Here is a 20,483-nt window from a genome sequence, read left to right on the forward strand (position 1 = left end):
TATGGATGCTCCTGAATCCTCTACAAGTCCAGATTAAAAGCTTTACTGCTAAACCTGGCTTTTTACACGAGGGAATTGTGTTCTCTAACCCATTCCCAGTTTGCTTACAGATGCACATTGGCACTACCTTGAAAACCTAGTCATTAAAAAAAAATCAAAATGGAAAATAACAAACTAAGTAATTTATATTTAAAATGTTGATTATAAAATATTTACTGGCAATCAAAATGCTGGAACTAGATCTACTCGGATTTGATTCTCTGCCATTAGCTTCTTGAAAAAAGAAAGAAAGGGGAAGGGAGGGAAGGAAGGAAAGAAAGAAGGGATAGAAGGAGGGATGGAGGGAGGGAAGGAGGAAAGGGAAAGAGGGAAAAAAGAGAGGAAAAGAAAAATAGCAACCAAACAGTGTCCACCCTAAATTTCCAGAGCCCGGATCTGGGTTGTGGGATAGAGGGATAAGCGGATACCAGATTCAAAGATATTGTTAGTTTCCAAGATTTATTTTGTTTAAATGAAAAAAAAAAGTACACAATACACAAATTAGCAACATTTAAAAATAATATATAACCCATGGGATAAAAATGTGCCATTTTCCCCTCTCATACTCAAGAATGTAAAAGTACCTTTGATATGAAGCTGTAATCTGTCTTCATTTTTATTTCAGCATCTAATTCTCTCTGAAATTCGTCAAAATGTATCCTAAAGCAAATGACCTCTTACACGTGCTGAAGAAATACATCACCTCTTCTGCCTACAACTGTTAATTGAACCTCCCTCTGAAGCCTCTTTTTCCAAGTTAACCAGCACACTTCCTTCATGTATCACTACCTAGCACTTGAACAGTTTCTTTTTCGGTTATCCTTCTGCACTACCCCCCTCCAAACACCTCTCACAACTACTGTGGCCACACCTGCAGCTGAGTGGTCCTGGCTGAAATTCTTGGTGAGAGGGAAAGTCTACAATGTGTAATAAAAGGAGGATTCTCCTTCTCCCCTCCCGCCCCCAACCCTGGATTCAAAGTCCACAGACGGACTGATAGGGCCAATTTTCATATTATTTTTACATAAATGCTAGACAAGCATGTTGCTGAGGTTGGCTGTGCAAGAAATGTGAGTGTGTCGGAGGTGACATGAGGCAGAGAAAGAGAGCAATTTTTGCACTGTTGTGTTTATTACTAAAGTAATGCCGACAAATAAATATATATCCTCCAACGTGGGGTCAGAAGGAATGTTTAATTGAAAAGCATTTGCTACTACTTTTCCATCTGAAAACATATAAGCTTTCCTTTCCCCCTCCCCTCCCCCCCTGGGCTTTGGACACAGAGACATAGTATTTTGGGGGTGGGGGAGGGGTGGGACATGGAGAGAGAGAAGGGACCTGAAAGAGGCATATTTTGGTGATGTTTAAAATTTTTCTTAACACCTTTGGGGGTTTTCAGAGGGAAGGAAAGCTGATTAAACAAGGCCAAGTGTTTTGTCGGCTTAAGGGTGATATCATAGTTGTGTTCAGTATCAGAAGTGTTGCGAGTACAGGCATCATTTCTATTCGCTTTGTGCCAGAAAGGTAAACACTGGATAGCATTGTGGATTAAAACAATAAGAAATCCCTTTCCTCTCAGGCTTTCAAGGCCGTGTTAATCGGGTGTAATTTTTAATGAACAGTAGCTGCTTGGTACTCATTCAAGACATTTCATTAGAAGGTTATTCATTTAAAAATCAACGTTTCAACCATATCAAGCTGTAACCTTTCTTGAAATGTAAATGAATGGTTTAAATGAGAAGATTAATAAAGAAGGGATGTTCCCATTCCAAGCATGGCATGCTATGTATTTTTAAATTTGTCTATGCCAGATGCTGTCAGTCAGAACAAAAAACTGTCCAAGCAGACAATCTGTGCGTCTGAATGTTGATCATGTTGGAAAGTACAGGGGGGAGGGGGGGAGTGTGTCAAGGATTCATGGTCCTTCATCTTTGCAGTAGAGCAAACACGTCTCTCAGTATAGCGACAGACAGCTGCTTCCACTTTCTAATGTGCCCTAACTTAGATCACTGAAAGAATTGTCAGCACTCAGAGAAACACACAAAGATAACACAGCCAGCTGCCATGGAGGGGAAAAACAGCACAGCTCAGAAGAAATGGGATTTGTTCCATTTGCATGATGCTGTCTCCCCTGGGCCCCTTTCTTTCAAATCCAAAGCACAAAAGACAACACTTAACATATTTGCTTAAAGATGACAACCTCATGTTGATTTCATTTGGATGTAACAGTGTCAGGATTACAGATATAAGAATATATTATATCTGTAACAGAGACTGACAAATGTACCCATCAGTGGAACTGTCTGATTCATCTGCTTATACAGCCATTTTACCATCCCAAGGGTGCCATCTAAGTAGTAACTTTAGAAGACTGAAGGTCTAATTTTATTACACCACATTTCAACCTACTAAACAATATTATTTCTAAAATAGATCATTTTTATTGGAAGTCTCCCTGATGAAAAATCCAGTAGACACCAGAGAATTTATGAACTGTATGGGTCCTTTGAACTCAATATACTGCCCATTTTAAACAACTTTTCTTGCTCTATGGCAAAATCTCAGGATCAAATAAGGGAAGGAGAGAATATGTGTGTTTTGAGTAACTAATTGTATTGATATATTAAACAGATTTTAGAGCAAGGAGGGGGGAAGGAGAGAGAAATCGATCGATTGATTATATGGACAACTATAAAATCAGGCCTTACCTGGTCCATCTGAATAAATTCTTTGTGACCACTTATGTCTGTCTATTCTCATATATGTCTTCCCTTAATGCAACATCTGTATTTGAGTAGCAACTATATGAATAGTCGTTGCCCATCAGTATCTCTTGAACATATACTCAATCTAATTTCCAGTTAAGGTATTCTTCAGGTAGAGGATAAGACCAGAGACTGATTTAAAGCTAACCTGGCTAGTCACAAGTCATAATTTGTACAGCTTTGGAAACCAGTATTCCAAGCCCCTTTATTTTCACGTATCTTTATTCTACGTGGCTTAATGAATTTTGGCTTTATTTTTTAAGCAAACAGAGAAATCTAGGATGATGTGATTAAATAATTTTATTTACATCTACAATACTCTGACTTACTTGATTGGAATTATGGGGACAATGATGGAGACACAAGGAACAGGTAGAGAGGAAATACCCACTCTCTTCATCTATGCTGTTCGCCCATGGACACACACATCCACAAGCACACACATAATGCCTGGGCACATCCAGTACCACAGCCCAACCAACTGACTTTCCATAATGAAATGCTGGCTGCCCGTACTCCTGCTTTGTCCAAAGGAAGCTCTTCGGCATGTTGCTATTTACTTGCAACAGTATAATCCACTCATTTGGTCTTGTTTTATAAAATAGAGTTAACTGCTATATGTGAAATTTCTGCACAGCAGATGGTTACCAATCATTATTTTCCATTTGTTTAGTTTCTAGTCAGAACAAGAAAAACTGTGGAACAGTAAGTAATGCAAGGAAAACTAGCAGCCTGCGTGATAACCCAACCAGTGCCAGAAGACGCATTAAAAAAAAAAAAAAAAATCACTTTTATCACACAGTATATCAAAGCTAAATATAATTTTGAGGAATGAGGGGAGGTTATTCACCCCATCCCCATCCATAAAGGAAAATGCCATTTGAATAATTTATTTTATTTCTTAGTATAAAATCCTCTAAGATTTAGCCTCTCCATTTTTTTAAGTGATCAAAGTTTCTAGAAGCAACTTATTATAACCATTAATGTTTGTCATCACCCAAGCTGAAATCACTTTCTTTACCTCTAAGTGGCCCAGTTGTCCAACAGAAAATGGGAAATAGGAGCCATTTGTGGACAAGTGCACATGCACAGAAAATTAAGCTGTAAATATCTGGACCGGGTTATTACTGGAATCTGGAAACATCTGGGGCTACAGAACAAGCCAAGCCCCATTTCCACAATGTCCAGGTAATTGCTTAAATGATTTATACCTTACGGTTTCTATTAAAAATGTCTTTAAAGAGAAACATTTGTAGGCTGGGTTCTGCAATAAAAACTGGTATCTGATTTCACTTGCACAAAAATCTCGTGAAAGATGCTACATTTCTTCAAGGACATGTGCATGATACTCCAAACCCTGGACAAAGACGGGGATGGAAGAAGGTGTGGTCAGTCGCTCAAAGAAAATGATCCTTGCAGGAAGGCAAATTTTAAGTGGCTTATTTGTGATTGGTTTTTACTCTAATTAAAATAACCCATTTAAAAAATTCTCTTCGTGCACCCATGACAAATATATTCAAGCCATTTGAGGGTACACTATACTTCATTATCCATTTGCAATTTCAGTTTTAACTAATTCCTCATAAACCCTGTTTACTGAATCTTCGAATGAGTATCATGCCAAATATATCCCCCAAGAGACAAGTAAGTGCCACCTCCCAGATAGACCTGGGCTTCTTAGTTAAGAATCTGGAGTGAGATTTAAATTGGCTCACTTCGATGGTGTCTGAATGGAGCTACCAAACGGCCACTAAGAATGAAAGAGCTGTAAGTGCCGTCATGTTTCCTAGTTGCTCTATTGAATACAAACACACACACACACACACACACACACACACAGAGCTGTGCTCACTTGAAATAATTTTACGTTTCATTTTAGGTTTAAGCCAAGAGGACAAATATAGCCTCCTTGGTATTCTTCAAAAATTGTCACGTCTAGGCCTAATAAAAAAAATCAGTTATTGACAACTTTTAACTAAGCTTCTGGGGAACACCCCCTCCCCCCTCAAAAAAAGAGTACAACAATTGACCACCAACTTTTAATCAAGGCTCTTATTTTGTGGCTACCAACTTACATTACTACGGTCTCTGGGAAATCACCCAGTTTTCCTCTGGGAGGACTAAAGGAAAAAAGGCTAACATTTGAGGCACGAAAGATCTGCATGGATATTTTTATTTAGTTAGCTTAAAACCCCACAACTTCCTGAACATAAACATGGCAGAATTTTAAGCTATGTCTTTTATTTTTTACTTTTATTATTTATTTATTTATCTATCTGACAGAGAGAGAGTGTGCGTGCACAAGCAGGGGGAGAGGCAGAGAGAGAGAGACAGGGAGAAGCAGGCTCCCCACTGAGCAAGGAGCCAGATGTGGGATTCGATCCCAGGACCCTGGGATCATGACCTGAACCAAAGGCAGACACTTAACTGACTGAGCCACCCAGGCACCCCTAAGCTATGTAGCTATGTCTTTTAAATCTTCCCTTGATTTAGTTTGGTTTTTGGAAAACTACCACTGCAAGGATTTTTAGTTCATAATTGTTACTCTCACTCTCATAGATTTTAACTAATTTATTTAAGCAATTTTAACTTGCTTAGTTTATTGAATGGTTTCTAGAACACCAGTAGAGCTGATTTAACAAAGGAACTAAACATATTATTTTAGTCAAACTGCAAAAATGCTTTTGCTACGTTTCAAAATCTCTCTTTTTCTACCTACAATGTCCTATCCTTCTGTACTACTGAAGCTCTCTGCTGAAGATGCAGTGTTTTCATGCAATTAACTAAGCAACATTCGTCCACTGTAGCTCACTTAATGGCATTTATTTGTCATAATCCAGTTCAACAATTAGCACTGCAGATATTTCTTCTATATGGAGTGTATGAGATCAACCTAGATTTCAGTAGGAAGTGGTAAGATAACATCTAGAGCTTTCCAGATCTGAAAAGCCCAAATTAAAAGAAAACTAGTGAGCTTCCAGTCAAGGTTATAGGCTGCCTTAGTAAAATTGTGTTTCTAAAAGCATGACAATAGATCCTTTGGGGTTTTTTTGTTTGGTTGGCATTTTTTGTTTGTTTTTTGGGGGGAGGGGTTTTTTTTTCTGATTTCTTTCACAAAGCAAGGTGAAAGAGTTCTTTTCTCTGGTACATCCATCTTCAGGTTCAAAATACACAAATATAAAATAAAAATCTTGTAAAATACTGCTGACTAACTCATTACCATTTCAACACTTTGATCAAATTGAGCTTACCTTAGAAAATTTTGCAATGCCATTTGTTTTAACATTAGTGACAGCTTTGAGGAAGAAAATGACCCTTCATAAGCATACAAACCTGACTGGTAGTGCAGAGGAACCACCAGAAGACAAGGTCATTGGGTGTAAACCCTGCTAAATTGCTTACTACCCAGTATTTAGTACAACATAAAGTAATAGTGTCAGACACTATTGAAATATAAAACAAAAATATGCCAATTAAACAAAATGTTAACCAAAGACATTCCCAAACTGCAGAATCAAGGAAAGTCTCCTATCAAATGTAGATGAACTAGTTTGCATCTCACATCATAGCACCCTAATACCATGTAGTCCCAAGGAAATCTCTTTTAAGTGCTGCTGGGGCACAGATCTGCACACTTCTTATTTATCAGAGAAAAGACAAAATAGAATGAAATGCCTCAGGAGGTGCTGATTTTCTATGTTCAACCAAGGCTGAATAACCCTATGTTGGCAAGAAGCTGATGTGGAAGTCTCCTGGTCTAGTATTTTATGATTTGGTAGCTTCATTTTTTTTTTTTTTTTTTTTGACTGCAAACACACAAAGAAAAAAAGATGTAGAAAGATTTGAAGCCATTTGTTACTACTTTATAATCAAAACAGGCTATGCAGTTTTGTTCTGTAAGATTTTTCAAGGTATTTTTAGAATGTTCTATTTTTATAAAATAGTTTAAACGCTCTTCTCTCTCGATACATGAAAACTGAATAAATGATGGTAAACTCCTTTTTAGGCATATAATTAATTATAAAACTATTTTTCAGGATTATGAGGTCTTTCCTTGGTAATTAACTTACATGAAGAATATAGAAATTTCACTTTTTAAAATGAAATATACAAGTTTAATATATATGTTGTTTAAATATTTTAAAAAGTATCTTCCAATTTCTTTAAGTAAGATTAATAAAAGATTAACCAAGTGATAGTCTCCGATGCTTTTATCAATTCAATTCACCAAATAGTTATTGGACACCTATTACAGGCCTTGCACCATACAGGCATGTTGAGAAGATTAAAAATAAAAAAATGAATTAGATGTGCTCTGATCAAAAGAAGTTTACAGGTTCATAAAGGAAAAACACAAATGCCTTGCAATCTACAGTAGAGGAGAGATGATGGCAAATGATCAAAAGAAGATTTTTTTTTTAACAGCGCTTAGGGAATATCAAGTAGATATTGAAATGGATCCCGGTTAGGGTGGCTCAAGGAAGTTTTCACAGATGATGCAACACTAAGTTAGATGTCAAAGTCCTAGTAGGATTTCAACAGGTGGACAAGAGCATTCCAGGGAGTAAAAAGAGGAGGAATAAAGACTAACTAGACATATAGTAGAAGAAAGATAGAATTGCTTCCTGTTCGATAAAGATCCAAATTTCATACTGAACTGTAATTTATATACATATTTTAAAAGGATTGGAAGGCCCTAACTCTGCTACTGCTTAAATTAATCTGCTTGGCAGTCTATTTATATCTCTTACAGGGAAACAGTACTGGCTAACTAATACTCATCAACTCACAAGATAGTAGAATTGCTGACATATTTGCTTGCAACCAATTAGTAAGCATATTTAATGAATGGTTACCATCCCCCTTGAAGGGTTTAACGAAGTGATAAATGGTCCTTGAACTTCCTTCATTGTTTCCAAGACAATTTCTTTAGTTTCTTAAAGAGAAACAAAAAAATCTTTTTCATCAGTCACTGACCACCAGCAAGGTACCAACTTACTCAAGCTTATACTAGTCCATGACCAAGCAGTCATGGATTAAATAGAATTGGAAAAAATCTTTATAGTCATTGGATCAACTCTCCTTCTATAAAAAAGCAAGGAGGCTCAAAAAGGTTGAGTGACTTGCCCAGGGTCACAAATACGATAGAGTCTTAGCTTTTGCTGACACTTCTCTTCACCACTTTCACTTTCTTGAGGTACTCCTGCTAGGGTGGCAGCAATGTTCTTAAAATTTTTCATAGATTGCTGTTTAACTTTGCCAGATAGTGAACTAACTCTAGTACATATCATCAGGACATTTAAATTCTGAATGGGTATCTCTAATTGTATGTCTTCAAACAGGAATAATATTTTCAAGTAGAGAAAATTTAGGATCTCATGAAATGCACAAAGTTTTGGTTTAGAGATGAGGTTCTTAATCCCAACTTTATATCCAACTCATTGGGGGAGCTTAAAAGAAACTGGGCATCCCCTAAACTTCCATTTAACTGGTCTGAGGTAATTTTGGCACGTTGCTCGGTTTGTTTTATTTTGGACACTGAAGTACAGCTAGCACGCAGAGTAGACCCCAAATTTCTCATTAAACTTTGCTCAAAGCAAATCAAATCATACATCTACCTTAATGGTTTGAACTCTAATAGTGGCAATAAATGCACTATTTTCCAAAGAAGCCTTAAAAAAAGATATACCCCAATCCTCAATGGCTTTTCTTCTGTAATCTCACTTGTGGTCTAGTCAAATTGAGTATGTTGAGGGAGAAAAAAGAATTTAAGAGTAACATGAATCATCCTGAAAGGCATGTATAATTTTCACACTTTTTCAAATTATGAGAAGAAAAGAGGGAGCAATAGCTCTTTTAATTTGTATGATCACAAATCCCATATAATCAAGATTTGATATAGAATGTGTCATTTTTAAAAAGGGGAGTGTGATAGCTACATGCTATTTACTGTACACTTCACTAATTCTTAATAAATAATCAGTTTTCTCACATAATTATATTAGTATTTGATTTTTTAAAATTGCCAGTATCATTTTTAGAAACCATCACGTGAAGAGCATCATCACCCTTTGCTTTCCTCAACAACTTCCCTAATTTATTTCCTTCTAACTACTTCCCCATTCCTACAAGTTGTCTTTCACCTGGTGTCCCTGCCAAAAAATGCTGTTATACTTCCTCCCACTACACAGCTCAATATCCTCTTAATTAATTCAAACTACCTCCTCATGGCATAAATATCATATTCTAGCAGCTCAAGTGAAATTTGATTTTCCAGATGATCAAATAAGAACCACCCTACAGATAAATACTAAAAAACAAAAAGAAAAACAAAATGAAAACCCAGCTCATCAAAACAGTACTCAGGTATGAGTAAAACTGGGTCCCAGTAGCAGAAGGATGGAGGAGACAGAATGGTTCCCAGCACATCCGCAAATAGCAAGATAGGTAGAAAACCTTGCTCTCCCTGACCCCAGCACAATGACACCTGCACAGCTGGCTGTTAGAAATTATAGATGAACACAAAAAAGATACATGTTTAGGTACACATGTGCATTACAATGATACATCAGCAACACCTACCATACGAAAGTTTAGGAATAGTGGCATTTTGTAGAGTAAGGTAGATTCCAGAGATATAGAATTATATTGGGGTAGAATTGTGGATTTTTGTCCATCGTTATAAGCAAACTATGCCACATGTTGTGCAGTGTTCTCATAGGTACTTCTAAAGACAAACAGTACAAAATCGTTTCCCATTAAGGTTTTTTTACTTTGATCTTAAAACAGAATAAAACGACACAAAAATAGAACAAACAAGCAAAACAACCATTAATGAATTATATGAGTTCACTGAGGACTTATTAAAAGAACAAAGGCATAATAAATATCTTCCAACAGTAGAATTTTTTCCTAATACTTTAAATGCTTAAATGTTATTGATAAAGACTTCACGCTCATGTTAAAAAAAAAAAATCCCAAAAGGAATCCTGCAAATGTGCAGAATTTTTCTTTCTCAAGAGACACTGAGCTCAGTCTCAACATCCACTTCTGCATAAGAATCTTTAGTGCCACTATCCCACCATCATAACTAAATTCATTTTGATGACTCGTTGATTGGTACTCTTATCATTACATAAAGCCTGTTTTTGAAATTAGGGAATCCTTATTCTTAGTACATTTAAACTCCTCCCATAGAAAGAACAAGTACTGTTCATGTAGGTATATAAAATTCCACAGGTGGTGATATTTTCTCCTTCTAGTTTTTCAGACAAAGATGTAGGTCATACGGGGTCCCAAAGTCTCCATTTGGGTCGTATCATTTATTCCCCTCAAAAATGTGGCTTGATCTTCTGAATAATGCAAATGAAAATCCCTCTTTAAAGAAGAATTTTGCACCAATACTGCTGGCATAGGATACTTCGATCCGGGCAGGGGATTAGACCCCCATCTTTTGTAAGTTGGGCCTAAAACTGACTCCAGATTTGTGACTCATGAAGGGAAAGTCAGTTTTAATATAGATATGCTTTAAAAAGTAAAAATGGCTATAATTCTTAACAAGTTACATATTGGGTATTATTCTTAAAAATGACTCATAAAATATCTTTTTAAGTACTTAAAGTCATGAATATGTTCTACTCTTTTACCTTTGCTTGAATGCAATTTTTCATTTTCCAGGAAAGGATACATTTTCTAACTAACCCTGTTAACCTAATTACTCATAAAGAAATACCCAAAATGTCCCTGACATCAGTACCTTCACAAAGAAATGTATCTATGCACATGCACGAGAGCATATTCCATTTAGATAATCAAAACTGTAATTTTTATTTAAAAGATTCCTCTCCATCCATGTCATTCCTAGCAGTAAATCTATCAAAAGCGCTTAGAGTTTGCAAACACTAAGGCTCTACCTATGTCCTTATTTCCTCATTCACATACTTAATTAAACTCAAAAGTATTAACTCTTAGGCTTAAAAGAATAACAGTATTCTGTTTGTTTAATGGTCTTTGTTTGATCTTAAATGGGGTTTGTAATGAAAATGCTTTCAATCTGAAGGGAACCTTTTATCCTATTCAGAATAATTATCTTGTAAGATTAAAATCAGTGAGTCATACCTAATTAAGATTTATAATTTAGCATCATTCAGGTATATGATCTAAGAGAAAGAGTTTACAGTCTTAACTTCAATTTGAAATGGAAAGGGAAAAGTGAATAAAAGGGAAATAAGACAGTTATTTGGGGCATAACAATGCACTATATTGCCACAGATTTACCCAGATTCCTTGTTTAATCCTTCCCAAGGCCAAACACGTATTGTGAAAAGCTAACACTCTAAAGGCTAGGAATAAGGTGGGAGAAGAAGGGTTCTGATTTAAATTATACTATAGAATTTCTAGATCGGTTATGGAACACTAAAAAAATATGCTTGGTGGCTAACCACCTATCAAAATATTACAAATTTATCATGCCTTTGAGGCAAACAATTTCTAAACTGCAGGGTGAGTTTATAATTAAATGGGACACTGTTCTAATAGTTATTTTGAAGCCTCCTTCCATTAAAGCACATATCAACTGAGAGAGCAATGCCTTGTTATTACACAGGGTAAAGCTTTCTCTTCTGAGAAGGTCTCATATATAGTATTTCTCTCCACAAAGTCTAACAAGGCATTCAAAATAAGTTCAATTTTTTTTCTTCCTCAGAAATATCTTTAAAGCCCCCCACCCTCACCCCAGTCTTGGATTATAGAAAAGAATAGTTACTTTTCCGAGGTCTTTGATATTTCCTTTCCTGGCAGAGTCATCTGATGTGAGAAATACCTTTTGAAAATAAATGGTACAACTTCAAGTGCACTCAGATCCATTACTTGCTGGACATTCCATCGTATCTCAGTTTTGATTTGAAAAGGCTGCTTGACTTCAAAATTTAGTTTTAGGTATCTCAATATGATGCTTGATCTCATTGAGAAGTATCTTGGGAAGCAACAGTGTAAACGTTTGGTCCACCCCTGGACACAGAATGTTCAAGCCCAAGGAGAAAGGAGTCCTACCTGCTGACTATCTTATTCAAGGGAAAAGGGGGTTATTTCAACCCAGGTTCAGAAACCAAGTTCACAATTTGAATATAACATACTGCAGTTAATGTTCCTGTATGAAGGAGTAACTGTGCCCCTTTAACACAGCTGTCACCGTGTGCTTATGGAGCCACGATGCCACTTTCTAATGTCAAAATATCAATGCTGCTACTCTTACAACAAGGTAATTACTTTTGCGTTGGCCCCTTGTGTCTGAATGGCACTCAGTGAGCTGTGCTTTTATTTTTGACTGGTCGGGATTTTCTACATGTTTAGAGGATTTCGGATTCTACCTTAGAAATACTTATTTACCGTGGGCTTGACACTTAGGTGGGGTGGTGGTGGTACCTAGCAACAGAGAAACTTCCAGGCTCTTACTGCACACCTTACTAAAATCCACCCCAGTCATTCTGAGCCTGCGAGCACATATTTAAGTACGTACCTGCCTGCGAGCAATGACAAAACACAGGGCTCCTTTTAAGAATCTCTGTACAGGAATTCATGGGCTACATGGAGCACACATCAGGCAAAGGGCAACAGGAGATAAAGGCAAATATTTCTGTCACACCAATTCATATGCAGAAAGAGCAGAAGATATCTAATGGTCCATTTACCATTGATTCTCTCACTCAGTGACCATCAGTGTTTCTTTGGGCAGAGGCACAGGAACAACTGTGGGAGAGTCAGTCCCTTAAACAGGAAACCCAGTGACTTGAACCGAGCAGACCCTCAATGATAAAAGTTTGTGGGTTCTGAAGGCAGGGCTAGCTTCATTGCCCGCGACCTGCGCATACCCCCAGGGTCCCCTACACAAGGGCCCTGTGTTTGGTTTACTGCTCTGCTGTGGCTGTCTCGAATTTTTAATAAGTTTTGAACAAGGTGCCCCACATTTTATTTTTTGCACCAAGCCCCAGAAATGACATGGCCAGCCCTGGGTGAAGGTGACAATGCGTGTTGATGGTGCAAATAATAAATCAAAAGAATAGCCAAAAGTTTACAGTTACATCTGGAAACCCATGGCTTCACGTTACACTACTTTTAAAATTTTATTTTGAAGGTTACTGTTTCCATGAATACTACCTCCTCAGGAACCAAAGCAGGAAAGTAGAAGTCATTCATTCTCAGATGGGTTTACCGTCATATGGATATGGCATTTAATCAACTCTCAGTTGCTTAAAAAGCATCCAATTGACATAAGGCAAACATTACTTGAATCTGGGAAAAAAGAAAGACTTTTTTTTTGGTGGATGAAGAAAATGCAGTTTCTGTTCTCTTGCCAGCAATACATCCACAAGTGGAGTGGAGTAAATACATTCATTACCAGCAGAAATCAAAACTCAAGAGAGGAACTGAGTAAAGTTGTTTTTGATACTAAGAAAACATTTTACCGGTATTTTACATTATATATTCTGCCATAAGAAAATCTTTTTTGTAAGCTATAATATTGCTGATAAACTTTTTATAAAAGCCACTCTTGACCGAAAATGAGAACAAAAGTCTAATAAGAAGCAAATGTCCCAATGCTATATAAAAAAAAAAAAAAATACTTTCTAAAAGAAATATTTTCCCCACATAAAAATACGAATACTTAAGCTAGGTCACAGGGTAAAAAAAAAAAAAGTTTAACCTTGGGCCTCCACAGAATAAACCACACGTACAACTTTCAAGATGCATTGGTCTCTAAAGTAATTGGAAGAGTAATAGTATAAATGTTCTCTGAAAGTCACAGTGGCTCAAATATAAGCAAACATAGCCATTTGTACATATATTTAACATAAAGACTTCTGATTCGAAATTCTCCTTTGAATTTCCTGCGTCTAATACCCGGAGACAACAGCCCACCATATGCAATGTTAAGAAGTGTCAATACTCAAGTAACAAGACAACAAACAGATTTGTTTCATAAAATATGTAAATATTATTAACAGGAAGTGCCATGTGATAGCTGATGTTTGGTTGGTTTCTGATCATCTATCTTTTCTGCCGCCTCAGTCTCCCTGCTAAGGCTACCATCAACAGGTAGCAGACACATGTGCCGTGCTGAGGCAGAGTCCTGAGCAGGCATCCGTGGGGCTGCCTGAAGGAAACAGCAACCCACCTGCTTTTGATTTGCTGCAAACTTATCAGTACAATTTATTTTCACCGTATTCTTGCCTATTCCTTATTTCCACTATCTGCATTTCTTGGAGGGAGCATCTTTCAAGTAAAATTGCCATTTGAATGATAAGACCAAAAACCCCCAAAGATCAGTAATCAGCAATCATGTCCAAGCAGCTATGCTTGAAATTTCTACCATAAGTTAAGTGAAAAAGTTAATGATACAAATTCACGTTTATAATAAAAGGAAGAAAATTACCAATTCCATCCATGATTTAAAGCACTTGCTAAACAAGCATTTGTTTTCAGTTTTTGAAAAGTGTTCATTTTTCATAGACAAAAAATTTAGCTATAATTGTGTGTGTGTGTGTGTGTGTGTGTGTGTGTGTGTGTGAGAGAGAGAGAGAGAGAGAGAGAGAGAGACAGTTAATTGAAGATGGAATCATTTTTGGACTTGTAGAAGTACCCCAAATAATTTCTAAGTTCAACTGATTTTAATGAAACATTAGCCCTTATATGCCCCCCAAAGAAAGAGACAATTATATTATAATTTTTTTTTTAATTGAAGGAAAAAAATTGCATTGCTTTCTGTGCCATTTGTTTATTCTGGCTTTTCAATGACTTGAGATAAAAAAGCAGATATTCTGATTAATCAAGTCTTATCGATCAGTAGCATATGTCAATATTTCACACAAATGTCTACAGAACAATTTCTCCCAATCAAAAATTTATAAACCAGTTTAAATTCCTGGTAATTAAATTTTAGCCCCACTACAATAAATGTGGTACTTTATAAAAGTAGTATGCAAAATGTGTACTTAAGAATATACTGATAAAAGGCAAAACAGCAAACATTTCTATTAAGCAAGATTCTAAGAACAAACTGGAAAGTACAAATCATAAAAGTCTGCAATTGTTTCAAATACACCTAGCAATTCTGCTGATTTCAGACTATTAAAACTGATTACTTAATTAGGCAATCATTCAAGGCATCTAAACATTCACAGACAAAAATAGGGAGTCATTAGGAGAGCCGTCTTCACCTTGAGATGGAAATTCTGAAAAATGTTGCAGACACATAAACTTTCGGGAATCTGTCCCCATGCATGAGCTAAGCAAAATATTAAAATCTAAAAGGTAACAAGCAAAGCTAAGTAGAAAAAGAATTTACCTCTAGTGATATCACTCATTTGTCTTATCAAGTAGCTAATACCTTAAACAATCTTGGAAATGTCAAGTTATAACACAGATATTCTCTATCAATTCTTGGAAGAACTACTTTTCTCCCCTGTGGTCATAATCTTATACTATCTAAGAGTAATTAATAAAATTTCTGCTCTCTTATATGTCTATCAGAAGTACCTGCCTACAAACAGGTTTTCAAAGTTCCTACCTAACATGAATAAAAACAACAAAAAGATTTTCTATTCATGGAAAGCAAAACAAAACAAAACAAAACAAACAAACAAACAAAAAACCCCACAACTGAGTACTGGAACCTCAGCTACTGGAGTCTTTAATGTAACTAAAGAAAAAAAAAATAAGAATCTCTGTTTTCACTCAGTAGATACCAGAGATAATTTCAAGAATATCACTGATTCAGTGTAGTCAGGAAAAAGAAAATATTCTGTACCCCCTCCCCAAAAAAATGGTTCCTGAAATAATTCTAAGGAGACCCTATAAACTGTCTTTTTTAAGAGAAGAGAAAAGCAAGTCAACTCACACAAAAAGCTTCCAAATAGAAGTCTTACTCTCTTCCAGGAAAACAACAATGAGATTTTATTACCCTACTATGATTCTTTCATTTCGGACATGATTAATTAGCAAGTATTACACTTCCCAAAACTCTCACCACACTCTTTGTGGTCTATCAGCCTAGTTGTTGAGAGATCCATATGAAAGAGCAAGGAGCCAACAGCAGTATAAGACAAGTATCCAGAAACTATTTCAAAGGAACACTTCTCTCCTATCTTTGCCTCCCAAACTGAAGCAGGCTGCTTTTAACTGCTCACACAAAAAAATTTTTCTTAATTGGTTATTTTCTGAACAATACCTTTTAAAATTTGAATAATGCATGCAACATATGCTGTATTCAAGAATACATGGCATGGTTTATTTGTTACCTACCTATATTTTCAGGCTGGAATTCCAAAAGACTTGAGTGAGTCCATGTAGTTTACACTGATAACCATCCACATGCACAATTAATAAACAATAAAGATGATGTGAGCAAGCATGTTTGGGAAAATGGCTTTTATAGAAAAACTGTTTCTTTCCCAAAGAAAAACTAACATGTCACACATAAAATGATGAGAGAAAACAGCAATAAAGAACTAAAAGAGAGGATGAAAGAAGAGGGCAACTCTAAAATTTGAATGAATGAAAACTCTGATTCCCTGCATATTGTTCCAAAACACCCTCTCCAAATAATTTTCCCTTTAAAACGATCTATTTTCAAAATGTCCATATGTACCAAGAAGCCAGCTATAACTGAACATACTATAAATACATATTTAACAACCATCAGTTTATAAAGGCTAGGGTTTCCTCTTCAACCTTTCAACTCTTATGTCCAAAAAACTTCACACATAGTACAGTACTAATAAATAGATCTTGTTGGTTCCAGGAAACATTTTTTTTAATCTATTCTGGTCATAATATCCTTGCTTTTTTTCTGTTGTATTAAATTTAGGATCAAAAACATCAAAGCAGCTTCCACCTCGGACCTAACTTTTAGAGAATCAATGTGACAAGGCAGTCCCTGATAGATGTTTCTCTTGATAAACGACTTGTTCAAAAGAGACATTGTAGCTTTCATTTCCTGACCACAACACACTTTTAATTTGCAACAGCAGAGCTGCCAGAGTGAGAGCACTTGCCCACTTTCCAGCCTTTTAGGTTTGTAGTTCTGGTTCCTTTAGGCCACGCGTTTGAAACAAACAAAATCTAAAAATAATCAGAGGGATAGAATTACAGAATAGGAACCATTAATGCTATTTTATACATATACACTAGTGTCTACTTTATATATATATATATATATATATATACACATATATATATATATATATGAATACAAATATAAACATATATATAAACTTTTCCTTCCCAGAATTCTAGTATGTGATAAGGCTCCTGAATGACCATCATTTGCACAACAAGCATTTAAACACAGAGAAATAAATTATGTGACTATTATTTAATAGTAAGCAGAGACAGAGGAGGGGGCAATTTACACACTTAAATCTGCTGTTAAATGTCATGAATTATATGATTGCCTACCCCAACATGTTTTTTACATATTATTGCAATGATTATTATTACTACTACCTAGAAATCACATTTAAGTATCAATACGGTGAACAGTCAAACCATCCAATTTCTGCTCTCAGCACATTGTCCGAGCTCCGATTTAAAATTTATAAATGTAATATCCTCCTCATCACAGGCAGCAGCCCAATCTGCTCTGAATATATATTACAGCTTTAACATCACAGAGGGAAATCGCCCATCTGGCAATCCCATTCGCTCCAACAGCTCCGGGGGAAAAAAAGCTGTGCTCTCTCCTCCTTAAAACATTTCTCAGGGCAAATTATGTGCATCTAAAATAAACAGTCTTCTTATTGATCGCTTCAAAGTCAACAAGTTCCAAATGCAAAATTCAAATCCTTTTCTATCGTGTGAGAGCAGTGTGTGTTTAGCTCAATAGTCACCAGAGTCCAACCAAAAGTGTGTGTCGCGCAACGGCTCCTGTAGTGCCTTTCCTTGTATTCACATTTGTGTTATGAGAGAGCAGTAACCACGGCCACATTACAGACCCCTGGCAGCTTTGCCCCACTGCTATTTCTTTCTTTCACATTCTCCCTTTCCTTCGCTCTCTTTCCAGGGTGAATGCATGGTGGTATGGTAAATGTAACAAAAACAAAACAAAACAAAAAAACAAAAAACAACCACACACACAAACAACAACAAAAACCCAAACCAGTATAAAGTGGATATGTCCTGTGGTTATGCAAAATACTTTTAACATCTTTTTGTTATTGTTCCCTTTTAGTCTTAATTGAATATCACAAAGTATACACACGGCACTGTCACAAGAGCTATTGAAAACCCCCTCTCACTCCATTTATCTGACCTTTTTTTTTTTGTGTGAAGAAAGAGGAAAGAGCGATTTCAAACAAAGTCAATTTCAGTGCTTGATTATTTAATTCTGTCACAGGTTAAAAGTAAAAAGCGCTGACAGGCAGACAAGTGAATGGCAAGGAAAAAAAAAACTACCACTGTTTCTTAAAAGGCATTAAATACTTAAAGCAATCAAAATATATATTTTTTATTTTTATGTAAAAGACACCCCTTCGCTCACTCACCCAAAAAAACACACTCAGAAGAACTGATTACTCCACAAAGTGTAATCATCCAGAGAGCAGATAGTCAAATTGCATTAATAGGTTGAGAAAAAAAAAATTTCATCCAGTTTTGTGTGTGTACATATATATATATATATATATATATATATATATATACTTTCATTAGTAAGCAGTCTTTCCCCACACTCCCGCCCTCTCCCCTCTCCACCCAGCCTCCTCCCCAAAAAACCCCACACTGAGTTTAACTAATTTACATACCATTTGACTTCAGTGGTTATATAGTGCATTACTAGTAACATGCAACTTTGGGATTACCGCTAAAACGGATAAAAGTGGACTCCAGTAATCTATTAATCAAAAACTGAAATATAAACAAGTGATAGCAAAAGCAAACAAGCATTTTGACAGATTAAAATATACATATATATTTAAAGGAATTATATATCATGAGCGTCTGCTTCCCAAGGAGAGTCTTCAATGGTTTTTATCATGCTATTTAACTTGTCTTTCCTATTTAGATGCAAAGGAAGTAAATTCCAAAACTGACATACCATAAACACTGGTGCTACTGATCATTTCTTGCTGGCAGCACAAAAAGCTGAATTGGATTTCTCACAAGCAGGAATTCCAAAGGTTGCTTTTCATTAAAGCCACTTTTCCTCTCAGCTATCAAATGTCACTGCCTTGAAACGTGGGCCCTTTCGTCAGGTATTCATTTAACCTACATGCATATAATTAAGGGGGAAAGCAACATCAACAAAAAGGGGATCTCAGATCACAGGAGAAGAAAGAAAGGAAAAAAAGCACATGACCAGGAATGCAAGTCCATGTCAATTTCACTCACTCCCATTGAAACTAACAAGAGCTCCGGGGAGGACGGTAATAGGATCAGTGGATTGTATATACCATTAAATTATACATCTTTCTCTCCCGTTCCTTGCCAACAATACGCCCACCACGCTGTACCCCCTCCAAGATGATGTGCTTACATTTTTCTGCAACCGATCTTCTGACATTTTCACGTTCCCCCAGCCACGAGACTGTAATTTAACCTCAACTTTTTGTGTGTGCAAGATTCTTATTTACACTTCTTATTTACTTAGAAGTTAGTTCCCGAAGAAAGTCTAGCCCCACCCTATGGCTCCGCTTTCTTATTTTTTTTATTTTTGAAGTAAAAAGATAGTAATAAGTAAGCCCAATATAGCGGAAAACGAGATTCTTGCTATCGCGAATTCTTAATCCAATACTATTGTTACAATGATTAAGCAGCAAAAATATGCATTATAATGTTTCAGGGCTACTTTGTACAGAGAAATTAGACAGCAGGTTGGCGTACAGAATAGAAGCGAATGCAAATTTAAATTTAATGTTTACGGCACTACTGGAAGATCTCTTTTTATTACCGGTCTTGGATTTATTTATATTCTTAAAAAATAAAATAAATAAAAACAAAAACAAATTTAAACAGATGGTAGAAAACTACGAAGCTCCTCTTACCTGAACGCGCGGAACGAAAACCCGATAGGTTAGCGTAGCATCGATCCGACGTGTTTGCTGATGAATGGAAGCTAGGGTTAAGTGAAGGTGCCTATGATTTGAAATCATTCCAAGTTTTTGAAGGGAAGACGGACTGCAGCCTCTGCCATGTTGGAATTTCAAACCCAAAACAGCTGCTTGGAAGGAGCCAGCATGCCAGAGGCTGGGCGCAGGCGCAGAGCGCCGCCGAGCCAAATTCAAATCACTTTCACACTAAGAGCCAAAGATCAGTTTTCAAAGGAGAGAGGGAGAAAGAGACGGAGGCTGCGGAGAGGGAGAGAAGACGGGAGGCAGTGGCGAGAGGCGGGCAGTGGAGAGAGACGGGCAGCGGGAGGACCGGGAGGGAGAGGGAGAGACGCACGGAGCCCGCGGAGCTGGAGGGGGAGAAAGGGAGGCGGGAGGCGAGCGGGCGAGCGAGCGAGAGACGCGCCAGAGATTCATGGGCAGGGAGGGCTCAATGGCCGCGCCGCGCTGGCCGGCCAGCCGCTCGGGTCATGTTACACGGCCGGGGCCGCGGCGGCCGCCCAGCCTTGGCGACGCGCTCACGCGGCCCGGAGGGGGCCCCGAGGTCATGATTACGCGCGCAGGGACCCGGAGCTCTCCC

General features: G+C 37.0%; 1 protein-coding gene across 1 annotated transcript in view; it reads right to left on the minus strand.

Annotated features, from left to right (window-relative positions):
* Window positions 1–20,224, minus strand: part of LOC111143834 (fidgetin, microtubule severing factor) — a 124,382-nt gene extending 104,158 nt beyond the window's left edge. The window contains exons 1-2 of the mRNA XM_022497772.1: window positions 19,841–20,224; window positions 18,895–19,064 (exon numbers count right to left, since the gene is read on the minus strand). Coding sequence (XP_022353480.1) covers window positions 18,895–18,919 — 25 coding nt within the window. The 5' untranslated portion in view covers window positions 18,920–19,064; window positions 19,841–20,224. The remainder of the gene's footprint in view (window positions 1–18,894; window positions 19,065–19,840) is intronic.
* Window positions 20,225–20,483: the final 259 nt, after the last annotated feature.

The sequence above is a fragment of the Enhydra lutris genome, unplaced genomic scaffold (genome assembly GCF_002288905.1).
Source record: "Enhydra lutris kenyoni isolate GAN:26980312 unplaced genomic scaffold, ASM228890v2 scaffoldscaffold1, whole genome shotgun sequence".
NCBI lineage: Eukaryota > Metazoa > Chordata > Mammalia > Carnivora > Mustelidae > Enhydra > Enhydra lutris.